The sequence below is a fragment of the Stenella coeruleoalba genome (genome assembly GCF_951394435.1).
Source record: "Stenella coeruleoalba genome assembly, chromosome: 4".
NCBI classification, from domain to species: Eukaryota; Metazoa; Chordata; class Mammalia; order Artiodactyla; family Delphinidae; genus Stenella; species Stenella coeruleoalba.
This window is the reverse complement of record NC_137149.1, coordinates 51837499-51849968: the sequence shown is the minus strand read 5'-3', so window position 1 is coordinate 51849968 and position 12470 is coordinate 51837499. Positions and strand designations below refer to the sequence as shown.

At 47.6% G+C, this 12470-nt stretch overlaps 1 protein-coding gene across 2 annotated transcripts in view; it reads left to right on the top strand.

Moving 5' to 3' along the window:
* SEL1L3 (SEL1L family member 3) overlaps window positions 1–12470 on the top strand; it is a 100222-nt gene that overhangs the window by 53967 nt on the left and 33785 nt on the right. For both annotated transcript variants that reach the window (XM_079919745.1, XM_079919744.1), the window contains exons 12-14: window positions 5367–5486; window positions 7630–7770; window positions 11446–11508. In XM_079919745.1, the coding sequence (XP_079775871.1) occupies window positions 5367–5486; window positions 7630–7770; window positions 11446–11508 (324 nt within the window). The remainder of the gene's footprint in view (window positions 1–5366; window positions 5487–7629; window positions 7771–11445; window positions 11509–12470) is intronic.

Genomic DNA, 12470 nt, shown 5'->3' with positions numbered 1-12470 from the left:
AGAAGTGTGAGAAAATTAATTTCTATGGTTTAAACCCTGCAGTCTGTGGTGTTTTGTTACGGCAGTCCTGGCAAATGAATTCACCTCTTAACTGGCCTTTCTGTGGCCAGACTTGTCCCTTCCCATTTTCTTCCCACGGAGGCTAAAGACGGCTGTCAGCAGTGGAGGTTCTCAACCTGACTGCACATCAGAATCACGTGGGCACTCAGAAAATACCTCTGCACAGGCTCCACCCACAGTCTTATTGAAGTGACAGAGGGAGGGTCCAGGCATGTAATAGGCATATGTATGTCTATGTGCATGTGTATATTTAAATAGCTCCTCAGACGGGCGTAACGTGTAGTCAGCGTTGAGAAGTACTGACCCGGAAGCACTAAGTCCAGCTCATCACTTGGCATGGGAGATGTTCCTTGATCTGGTTTCTCTCTGCTTCCCCAACCTCAGCTCTCAGCGATTCCATGTTTGGCCTGCCCACCCTGGCAATGCCAAGCTTTTGGTCACACCATGCTGTCCACAATTCCTGGCCCTGCTCAATCTCCTCTGCCTGGTTTGCTTTCTCCACTCCCACCCCGCTTTTCCTGCCTCCTGACCCCCCACTCCTACTAGGATGCTGGGCTCAGACACCACCACCTGCTTGGATCTTCCCTTTGCTACGCCGCCATGGCACCCGGGCACATCCCCGCCATTGCTCTAGGACGGGTGCTGTGAACAGGTCTCAGAGCCAGCTCTCCTAGTAGACTGTGAGCTCCCCGAGACAGGCACCTTGTCTGTTCACGTCGGTGACCCCAGTGCCCAGCCCTGTGCTTGACATGTAGTTGGCACTCACTGTTTACTGATGGGATGGTGGACAGCACGAGAGGGCCGTGTATCCAGTGATGAAGACAAAGCGATCACGTCCCGTTGATTCTCTGTTGCTTTTTGATGCAACCAGTGCTTTCAACTCTGCACCTCTTGCATTCAGCACCACCTTTGTATGAGGAGCACCCCGTTTGGGGAATCTTGGGTACTTGCTTCTCTGTCCCTCCATCATTACACCTGATATTCCTCCATTCTTACTTTAAAATCCCTAAAATGTTAAATTTCAACAAAGAAAACTTACACTCCCGCACTGGGAGCCAAACATTATAGCTGATTTTTTTTTTTTTTTTTTTTTTTGCGGTACACGGGCCTCTCACTGCTGTGGTCTCTCCCATTGCTGAGCACAGGCTCCGGACGCGCAGGCTCAGCAGCCATGGCTCACGGGACCAGCCGCTCCGCGGCATGTGGGATCCTCCCAGACCGGGGCACGAACCCGCGTCCCCTGCATCGGCAGGTGGACTCTCAACCACTGCGCCACCAGGGAAGCCCTATAGCTGATTTTAAACACCCTAAGAGGCAGGTTCCTCATGGTGGTGTCTACAGGCCCTGAAGGAAGGAGTGGTTTAAGTGTAGGCCCTGAAACTGCCCTGCTCCTGAGTGCCCAGGAACACTGGCTGGAGTGTTGTAGTTCACGACTTCAGAGAATGCAGGCGCTCCAGAAAATGGGGGGTTGCTGACAGCCTTTTCTCTCCACGTCCAAATTCCACCACATCCTTCGCCCTCCCTACTCCCTCCCTGCTCTGCGCTCCATCCTGCCTTTCCTGTGATTGATTGCAGACAGCTGATATGATGTGAACACTGCCCTTGCAGCCTATAGGCTGAGCGGAGAGAAAGGAAGTAAAGCGTATGAAGAGTCAGTGTCTGTAGGACAGTGTGATACCTTCTCTGACACTGGGTCCAGGGGCATCTGAGGACTGTAGAGTCTCTGGACATTGGACCTCCTCTAACCTGGTCAGCCGGTTTTAACCCTACCGTATAGGCTATGAACTGCTCATTCTAGAGACGTTGATTTTACAACACAGCAACAGAAACAATCCAGCTCCCCGGGAAGGCACAGAAGATTCCAGAACTGGTCAGTCTGGGACTCTGAGTCCCTGTCAGCTTCTCCCCAGCTCTGCCCCCCACCGTGGTCCCCACTGTCCCTTCTCCACACCAAAGCTTCTTCTGGGATTGGTCACTTTCCCATGAGACGCATCATTCCCTGGTCTCAAAATGTTTGATGATGAACAACCCAACACCGCTCCCTTTTAGGGGTTGTTCCTTCATCAGATGTCTTTGTAGATGGTTGGCTTTCATGGAAGGCCTGGGATGTGTGGCTCTGACATGCTGGATGCCACTCAGGGGACCCCAGAGCTGTGAAGACACAACCACCGGCCCAGGTGTGGCAGGCAGCTGTGGTGTGGCTCCAGGGCCAGTTTGCCTGGTTCAGGTCCCAGGTCTGCATTCACCGGGTATAAAATCTTGGATAATCCCACTCACTTGTCTGTCTCTGCACAGCTTTTTCACCTGTAAACACTGCCATGACTGTCTGCACCTCACATAGTTTATAGCATGTATAAATTAATCATATGATGTGTGTTGAGTGGACCTCAGCACACAATGTGGACGCTCTCATATGTTTCCAGCCCCAGCACTCCCTCCTCAAATCTGTCCCTTCCATCTTCAAAAGCACCAAATTCTCTTAGATAGATCTTCATCCCCCCAATGTAAGGCTTTGAGCTGTACAAAACTGCAAATACCAATAGGAGGGCTAACATTCTAAACTGCTATCAGCTCTTTACATGATAGAATGAACTAAAGACCTAAAAAATGACGAGTTACCATTCCTGAGGGCTTCCCATATGCCAGATGCTCTGCTAAGATCTTCACAAACAATCTCATTTAACTCTCATGCAACTCTATGAGGTCAGTACAAGTATTGTTCCCATTATACAGATGGGGCAACTGAGACTCAGGGAAGCCAAAGAACTTGCCCAAAGTCACACAGCAAATGAGTAGTGGAGCCTAGATTTGAACCTGGATGTTACTAACTCTTCACACTATAAAAAATAATGGCTAATAGGTGAAGTGCTTTTGATGTAGCAGATACCACTCTAAGCTTCATTTTTATGGATATAGAAACTAAGGCTCAAATAAATAAAGTCAGTGGCCCAAGGCCCACAGGTAGTTAGTGGTGAGTTAGAATTCATGTCCACTGGGTCTGATGTGAAAAGTTGTGCTCTTAATGGCCCTGCTCTACTGCAAAGCTCAATGGTGCCACCCAGGGAAGCAGGAAGGGGCTAGATCAGGAGACAGTGATATAAAAGACAAAAGATGGGCTTCCCTGGTGGCGCAGTGGTTGAGAGTCCGCCTGCCGATGCAGGGGACACGGGTTTGCGCCCCGGTCCGGGAAGATCCCACGTGCAGCGGAGTGGCTGGGCCCGTGAGCCATGGCCCCTGAGCCTGCGCATCCGGAGCCTGTGCTCTACAACGGGAGAGGCCACAGTAGTGAGAGGCCCGCGTACAGGGAAAAAACAAAAACAAAAACAAAAGAGCTCCTTCTTCAGAGTGATGCATGGTTGCCCAGGTCCCCTGCAGACATGGCCTTTGCCAAGACCCCTCTCACGACACTGTTAGATGGAATTCATTATGTATAAGGGGAGACAATGAAACAGCCCCCCTCTGCTTCTCCCAGATGCATGAGTCATTCACAGGGTGGTTCAGCTAGGTGAGGACTATGGGCCCCAGAGCCAGCCAGCCTGGGTTGGATTCCAAAGTTTGAAGAACGTAGGTAAGTTACTTAACCTTTCTGGGCCTCAGTTTCCACATCTGTGAAATGGGGATATTGATGGTGACTGTCTTGTAAGGTTGCAAAGATTCAGTGAGTCATTCTGGGCCAAGCAATTGGTCACCGCACACAGTTCTTGCTGGTGATTATGATATTACCACGGCCAGAGAGTAGCAGAAATACCTAAGAGTATAAATCCTTGCAGGATAGAAACTCTGGCTTCATGTGTTCTGTGTTTCATTCAAGTCCCATGACAAAGTTAAGGAGGAAGGAACAAAATAAGGAAAAGAAGGAAATTAACCCCAAATCAAAACACCCAAACTCTCCAGGTGAACGAAAAACTTCTAGCTGAGAATTCTATTGTTCTAGCAGCCTGAGCTTCAGCCCAGGATTCCAGGGCCTTCCCGCTAGAGGGTGACATCATGGGGGAGCCCATCAGAGCCTGTCTTTGGAGTCAGACCAACCTGGCTTCCAGGGCTAGCTCTACAGTGTGACCTTGAGTTCATGGTCTCACCTTCTGAGCTTCAGTTTCTTTACAAATAATTTGAAGACACCGATATTTGGGCCACAGCCCTGCTGTGAGGATTAAATGAGAAAAACATTTGTTAAACACCCCGCACATACTTGGTTTCAGTCAAAGGTGGTGGGCATCCTTATTCCAATTGTTGCTGTTTGCTGGGAGGCGTCTCAAGGTTAGACATCCAGCAGGAATTGATACCACTGGGTTCCTAGCTCTGTCCCCAAGCCTGCCCGCTATTGCCCCTGAGAGGGACCTTTGGCTCCACATGGGCTGGGTGACCCTTTCAGGAATGGGCTACAGGCTAGTACTTGTGAATCTAAGTCATTTTCTTCACTGACAAACAGAAAGGGTCAGAAGGGAAATCAGGCCTGGTTCCTTGTTCTCTAAGTCTTCTTCCCCAACTCATCCAGATCCATTTTTTTCACCGTCTGCTTGTGGCCTTGAAGCCCTTCCCAGGCGCTCCTGGTACCGTTAGATAGCGTTCATCATATAGAAGGGGAGACTGTCAAACAACAAGGCCAGTTTTTGGATAAACAGCCACAATTTAGACATAAAAATGAGTCTTATTTTCTTCAAAGGAGGCAGATACCTGGGAGGCTGTGTGCACATTCAAAGCGTTTTGTGGACTTTCCCTTGGGTTCCTCTTTAGAGCCTCTGGCACGTTCCTGTTCACATCCTCGGAGTTAATATACCCTCTTCTTTTCAGTGTAGATTTCATTTTGAAATAGCCGAAAGATATCGGAGGCTGAGCCTGCGAAATGAAAAGGGTTGAGTCATGCAGGATAATGACGCTTTCGAATAAAAAAATAATAAGGTTATACTTAGAAAATACTGATTTACTTTTTGGGATGCCGTGTACTCTGGCTCTGCAATCAGCAGCGCAGAGGTGGACTTCCGAACTAGCTTGAGCGATGGAAGAGGAAGTGGAATAAATTTTGTCCTCCCAAGGAAAACACTTTGATAGGAACAAAAATACCCATCTAGATATAGGAAGTGTGATCCGTTCATTTAAAAAAGAATTTGATCTCAGGGCTCTGTGGACACACCTCATATTTCAATTAGTCATACAGTTTTTACTTGAGCAGTTGCTGCGTTAGGAATAATGTCATGTCTTTTGCATGCCCATACCATCTGGATATTTTCATTCTCCCTTCTTCTCCCCACCTTTCCTCCCTCCCTCCCTTCCTTCCCTCCTTCTTTTCTTCCTTCCTTCCCTTTTAGGCATACGTTGAGACAATTCGACTAAAAGATGATGAAATTCTCAAGGTACAAACCAAAGAAGACGGAGACATCTTCATGTGGCTGAAGCATGAAGCTACTCGAGGCAATGCGGCAGCTCAGGTAAAAATGCGTTCCACAGTTTTGGAAAGTCTCTTAGCCACGACAGACCAGGTTACACCACGATAATGAAGTATCCCAAACCTAGTGGCTTAACACAACACCAGTGTACTGTTGTTCTCTGTTGTTCTCACTACATGTCCAATGGGGGTGGCGTGGGCTCTGCTCTTATAGTCCCCTAGGAGCCCAAGCTAACAGAGGCTTCACCGAAACATGCTTCCAAAGCCATTGACTCAGGATGACGCCGCGACACATCACAGGCCGAGTCTTATCGCTTCTGCTCAGAAGGGGCACGCGTCATTTCTCACATTTCATCGGCCAAAGGAAGTCAGCTGGTCACTCTTGACCTGAGTGAGCCGGAAATGTAGTCCAACCAGACCCAGAGGAGAGAGAGCCACAATATTTATGATCAGTTACCATCAGACATTTTAGTGCATCAGATAGAAAGAAAAAGAAGCATCTTGGAGTGCAGGAGAGATGAGGTGGGCATCGAGAAGAAGGCCACAAAATCAGCTAGGAGAATAATAGAAAATCTGTGTTGTGTGTAAGACCAAAAGGATCGACCTTGTCTCTTGAACATGTTTTGCCTTTTGGATAGACCTGTAAGAGGTACCAGAAAGGGCAGAGGGCTGGGAGGACCCCCCCCCCTCCACCCCATCTACTTCTTGCCCTGATTTCACTATGAAGGAAAGTCCTTATGGGAGCCAGCTAAGGCTGATTGCACTGGAGGAAGGAAACCTCCTTCCCTAAGGATGGATTTAGCTTTTGCTTTGTGTTCCCAGTGAGCACAGTGTCAGGAAGAGCCTCTGCTCTGGGTCTGCTAAGCAGGCAGAAGACCAGAGATGGGAAAGAGAAAGAAAACCAAAGAACACATTGACAAACAAACACTTCAGAGACCCTGTAGTAACGGGTCTCCCACCCCTCCTTAGAGGTCTTCCTAGCATCTCAGAAGATGCGCTCCTGGAAGTTGTGAGGTTTTCTTTTGGGGGGTGGAGGATGGAAGAGAAGGAGATGAGAGGAGAAGTAGAAAGAAGGAAAGAAAATCAAGGCCCCCAAGGGACCAGAATGATAACAGTGTTGCCTGTGGCTCTGTCTTGGGCTCTGTCCCAGCCTGCAGTCTTTCTAGTCCAAGAAGGAATTCCAGTGCATAGTTCAGGAAATGCGGCTGCCAGATTTCATGGGTGCTCCAGAGCTTGCGTGAACATTCCTAACAAAGACCCTTCTTCCCTCCTTCATTCAGCAAATCTTTGTTGCGTTGCTTCTATGAGTTTCTGTTGAGTTCTGCTGGGTGGGAGCTGGGGGCACAAGGGCAGACAAATAACGTCTCGAGATCCCTACCCCCAAAGACCCCCAGCCTCGATTGAGTCTAATGGTGGAGCCAGCCATGTAGACAGATGCTGGGATAGTGCTGTAGGGAGATGCCCTGATATGGATGTGCACAGGCCTCCATGCTGGTCACTGGGCCGAGAGGACGCACAGTACCTCCCAAGGAGAGGGCATTTCACGAGAGGAAACAGTGTGGTTGATCCATCAGCTCTGGCCTGGGCCCAATAGAGTCCTTCACAGACAAACACACACACACACACACACCACCCACATACACACACACACACCCCACACACATACACACACACACACACACACACCACCTACATATACACGCACACACACACGTACACCCCACACACATATACACACACACAATACACACACACATCCCACCCACATAAACACACACACCCCACACACACATACATACACACCCCACACACCCCCACCGCCACCCCCACACACACACCCCACCCACATACACACACACACCCCCCACACACATACACACACCCCACTCACACACACACACCACCCCACCCACATACACACACACACACCACTCACATACACCACACACACACACCCTGTCCACACACACACACACAATTTCCAACTTGTGTTAATGACTTGTATTTACACCAGTTCATCTTCAGGGCTCTTGTCCCCAGGAGGAAGATAACATGTGTCTACTTAAATCTTGTTTCTCAATATAAAAACCTTTTAAACTAGGTTTGCCTTCCCCCCCCCTTTTAAAGTCTTGTTTGTTAAGCATAACACAGGAAAGTCATTATTCTAAATTGCTATTGTCTTGAAGCAACGGTTGGCCCAGATGCTGTTCTGGGGCCAGCAAGGCGTGGCCAAGAACCCGGAAGCGGCTGTTGAGTGGTACGCCAAGGGCGCCCTGGAGACTGAGGACCCCGCGTTAATATACGACTATGCCATCGTGTTATTTAAGGTAAGAATCACTCAATTTGTGCTGCAATTGCACAATTTCTATAGACTTCCCAAGTGGTTTCCTGTAGGCATGCAATCAGGGAGCCTGTAACTGAAGAACCTTAGGACATGCTTCTGTCCGTCTGGATGGAAAGGGGTATTTGCTGAAAAGGCAAAGTCACACGCAGTTCCCTGGTCTCGTTTTTAATCATTTGTCTTAGGTTTGACGCCTGGATTCTCTCTGCTTTTGCAAGAACTGGCATTCTGGAGGAGGCACCCATATTTTACAGATTGGTACACGGCCAGCAGCCCCAAAGGTGCTGCAAGTTCTCTATCAGGCAGAGTTATCATTGAATTATAGCTAAGACCAAGTGCGTGTTTGGGCTGGATCCCAACAGTCCCGTTGATCGATACAAAGATCTTGGTTTTAAGCCAACAGGAGAGCAGTGGGACGGAAGGGAAGAGCATTAGCCCAGGAGATAGAGGATGGAGTTCAAATCTCTCCTCTGCAACGATTAGCTGCCTCCTTGGACTTATCCGATCTCACGAGACACTGGTAATGACCACAGATGGAGTGAAATAACCTAAGGAAGGGGCTCCAAGAACTGTAAAATGCTTTACGGAATAATAATATTTCACATTGATTGATGCAGTGCTTATTACCTGATGTACATGTATTAACACATTCAATCCTCGAGACAACTTTGCGAGGTAGGTATCACGGTGTATTATGATAGCTGTTTATATGTGTGGTGACAGAGGCTCAGAAAGGGTTTGTAACTTGCCCAAGGTTGAACAACTGGTGTGTTTCAGACCTGGGACTGGGATGCTCTTCACCCCTGAATGCAGAGACATCAATTCACCCATCTTGGAAGAGCTGTTGACTCTAGTAAGGAAACCCTTGGTCCCTATGTCCAGACCCAAAGGAGGCAGCTGCCCACAAAGAGCGAGTGTCTTCAAACAAGGACGTGGATGCACGTGGCTGGGCTCATCTCCAGAACCACAGCTGTGGCCGCTCGCCGATTCACAACCATGACTCTTGCTACCTTTCTGGCCCTGCAAGTCTTAAAACCTATTGGTTGTTACGGTTTCCAAGTTTAGAGCCCAGACTTTTTCTTTGTAGTCGTTAAAGCAACATAGAAATGGTTTGACTCTTAGCTATATGCCAATGCATTCGTATATTTATATAATAAACACCCACTCTGGGCTGACAAAATACCAGACTCTGTGCTAGATGGAGGGACATATGGTTGCATGAACCTCATCCCTGACCTCAGGGGTCTCAGATACTCGTGGGCAAGACAGAAGACTGAGACAGGCACAGAGGAGAGGCACCAGTCCACCATAATTGGGGCTGGCCACTGCCCAAAGTACAGACAAGAAAAGGCACGACTCAGACATTACTTCTGCCCATCAGGAGCTTGAAATCTAGAGGGAAAGCGAAAGACATAAATAAATGATACGGGAGGTGACGGGATGTTTCTTCAGGGTCTGATTTCCCAAACCTTAAAGCTTTTTTGGTTTTCCTGCATTCTAAGTTATCTCTGAGTGGGAGGAAGGAAGCCCTTTATCTACATCTCAAGGCAGATTTTTACCTCTGGCCAAAGGTGTCTTTAAGTACTTTCAATGTAAAAAAACCCATACAAAAAAAATGAACTTTCCAAACATGAAGAACGGCACTGTGCTCTCGGCTTGTTGTCTCGTGTGGACATCCGGCTCATTGTATTCAAAGATGGCGCCACGATGACAGCTATAGCTTGTCCAAGACGGTCAGTTACATCCCATTTCACATCCACATGAGGATGGAGCTTGGGCTTTCACTGCAGCATCTGTCCTCCATGGATTCATTCAGTGGATGAAGTTATCGAGCACTTGCTGTGCATCACGACTTTACACTTCTCTCACTTTACAACTTCCAGTACTACTCAGACTTGTGCATAGTATATAGTCTTTGTGCAAGAACTCACCCCACTTCTCATTATATAATTACACTGGAAAATCCCTGGCCTAGAACTCAGAGTATCTGAGTTCTGGTTGCAGATCTAACTGTGAGGTTTGGGGTAAGTCAACCCCTCTGGGCCCCAGTTTTACTCCTTGAAAACAAAGAAGTTGGAGAAAAACTTTGAGTGCAACCAGGTTCTGACATTTCGTCATCCTGGTCGTTCTGTTGCTTTCCCCGAGATCCAAAAAGCTTGTCTCATTGCTTCCATCCAGTTACTACAAACAGCCTTCATGTCCTTTTGTCTTTCCTCTCCCTCTCTAATTAAACGAAGTAATGGTGCACTTCTGAAAAATATTTTCATCTTCCACTTTGCTTCAGCTCATCGGTTTTATGAAATAGGTACGTTAAAATCGAGTAGAAACTCATTGTATGTAATTTAACCTTTATTTGGGTTCACAGTTTTATTTTGGGTCCTGGAAAACTACAAAGACAGATTCTGCAGCATGTTTTCTGTATCCTGTAAGGAGGTTACGGATCATTATACCTTCTCAGCATGGGAATTAAAATATATAGGAGAAAATACAGCATGGCAGTTATAAACTTGGACTCTGGAGCCTGGATTCAAATCCTGCCTCTACTCCTTGCTCACTGTGTGATTCTGGGCAAGTTTCTCTGGTGAGAATGATAGCAGCACCCCGGCTGGGGTTGGGAGGATTTGATATGGCAGGAGAGTTCTTGGCCCATGTTAATTAACACAGGAACATTTGCTAGCGCTCTCTTCATTTACTGTAGAGCTAAGAATTTAAATAGAGTTAATAGCTGTATTCATTGCAAAGCCCTCTAACATTATATCACATGTGACCCTGTCAAGCGCTGAGTCTGAGACCAGGAGGACTCCATGGGCTGTGTAGGTCAATAACAGACTCTAAGTGAGCTTGGAAGCATCAGGGTTTTCATCCGGCTCCTCTCACCTGCCATGTGCATGGTCAGGGCTATGTTGAGAGAGCCCTCAGGGACACCACCCCCCTCGCCCCCGCTCCACCCTCAGACCCACCATTTTCCCACGTGGTCCTGCAGACACACCCCAGCATGGTCCCACGGAGTTCTGCTCTTGTAACAAGGACTCCAAAGCCCCATCTCTCTCTCTCTGTGATGCACAAACCACCTCTGCTGGAAAAACTTGATTTTGCTGGAGGAAGCTTGTCAGTTTGGCAGCGTCTGAGGGAACAGATTCTAAGGGGTCCTGTCTCCCTCACCACTGGCTCTCGAGCTGTTTCTGAAGCCACAGTGCTTCACCTTGGGGACTCCCACGAGGACGCTGGAAGGTTGCAAATGACAGCCTAATAACTCTTGACTGTCCGACATAGACAAAGTGCTCTGTCTGCTCGCATATTAGGCAATCCCCAGAGAAACACAACCAGGATGACCAGACTCATTTAACCTTATTCATGGCTTCTCCCAACAGCACCTGCGGATTGACGGGAATGTGATTCACTGGACCACCAGTGGGGAATTTTTATGGATGCTAAGCTGGGAGGGTGAGGTTTATTGCCTCTCTTCTACACATATATGCAGAATAATGATGATGATGATGATGTAACAGCTCTGTATATAGAAATCTTCAAGATTAGATTTTTAACTGAGAAGGCTTGGGCTTTAGTATCTTCTATTGAACGCTGACAGATTGGTGTGATGGCTTTGCATGCAACTCTGCGTTTATTTTCTTCGTGATCATTGCTGTTTATCATTGTTTAGGGTCAAGGAGTAAAAAAGAACAGACGGCTTGCCTTAGAGCTGATGAAGAAAGCAGCTTCCAAGGTAACACTTGTGCCTATTGTCAGAGGGAAACATTTCCGCCACACACACCCATGCTCTTACAAGTCGAGGAGAGTGAATGGCCAGCCTTCTGAAGAAGGTAGAAATGCAGTGGGGAGGGAGGGGTCACTGACATTGCAGTGATTAGTCATTTTTGAGCTACAACATATACAGAAACCTGCACAATGAGGACGGCACAATTCGAAAGCTGAACTCACTTTCCAGTCGTAGAATTCAGACTGAGTTTGTTTGAAGGCTAAAATTATAATCAAGGGCTGCCCTAATAACAGGCAGCAGCAGGGGGGCTCTTTGAAATTGAATGGGTATAAATGCCATTGAATTAGGAAAACCTAAAGCCTGCATCCTCTAAGGTTAACCCTGTTGTGTCCAATGCTCATTGGCTTCTCTGTGCTTTAACAAAGGGGCTGTTTATCAAGTTTATTGCCGAGTTTAGGAATCATTTTCCTTTTGTCACTATTTACTCTTCAAAGTTATCTTCAAGCCAACTAGTTTAAATATTGCACTACAGAATGGAGGTTATGATATCACCTGTGAGGGGGACACACACACACACACGCACGCACACGCATGCACACAGGCATGCATGCATACGTATCCCTGCGTGCAAACCCCCAGTGCATGCACATCCACACGTGCACACTCACATGTGCTTGCATACAGATTTGCAAATAAACGGATTGGTAGAAACCGTTGTAATTTTACAACCTTGTAATTTTACAACCTTGACAGGGCCCTTTATAGCCCTTCAGGTTCCTGAGTATGCCTCCCTCCCCGAGGCTGATAATATTTGCCCTATCAACAAAGACTCCTGAAGTAACCATGCCGATGTTTCTTCCTCAATTCCCTTTCTTTAGGGAGCTTAGAGTGTCTTTTCTTCTGTAGAACAGGAAGTTGGAGCATGGAGTTAAGAATGCCAAGAGGCTTTTTCTCCCCCTGTGTGGTTT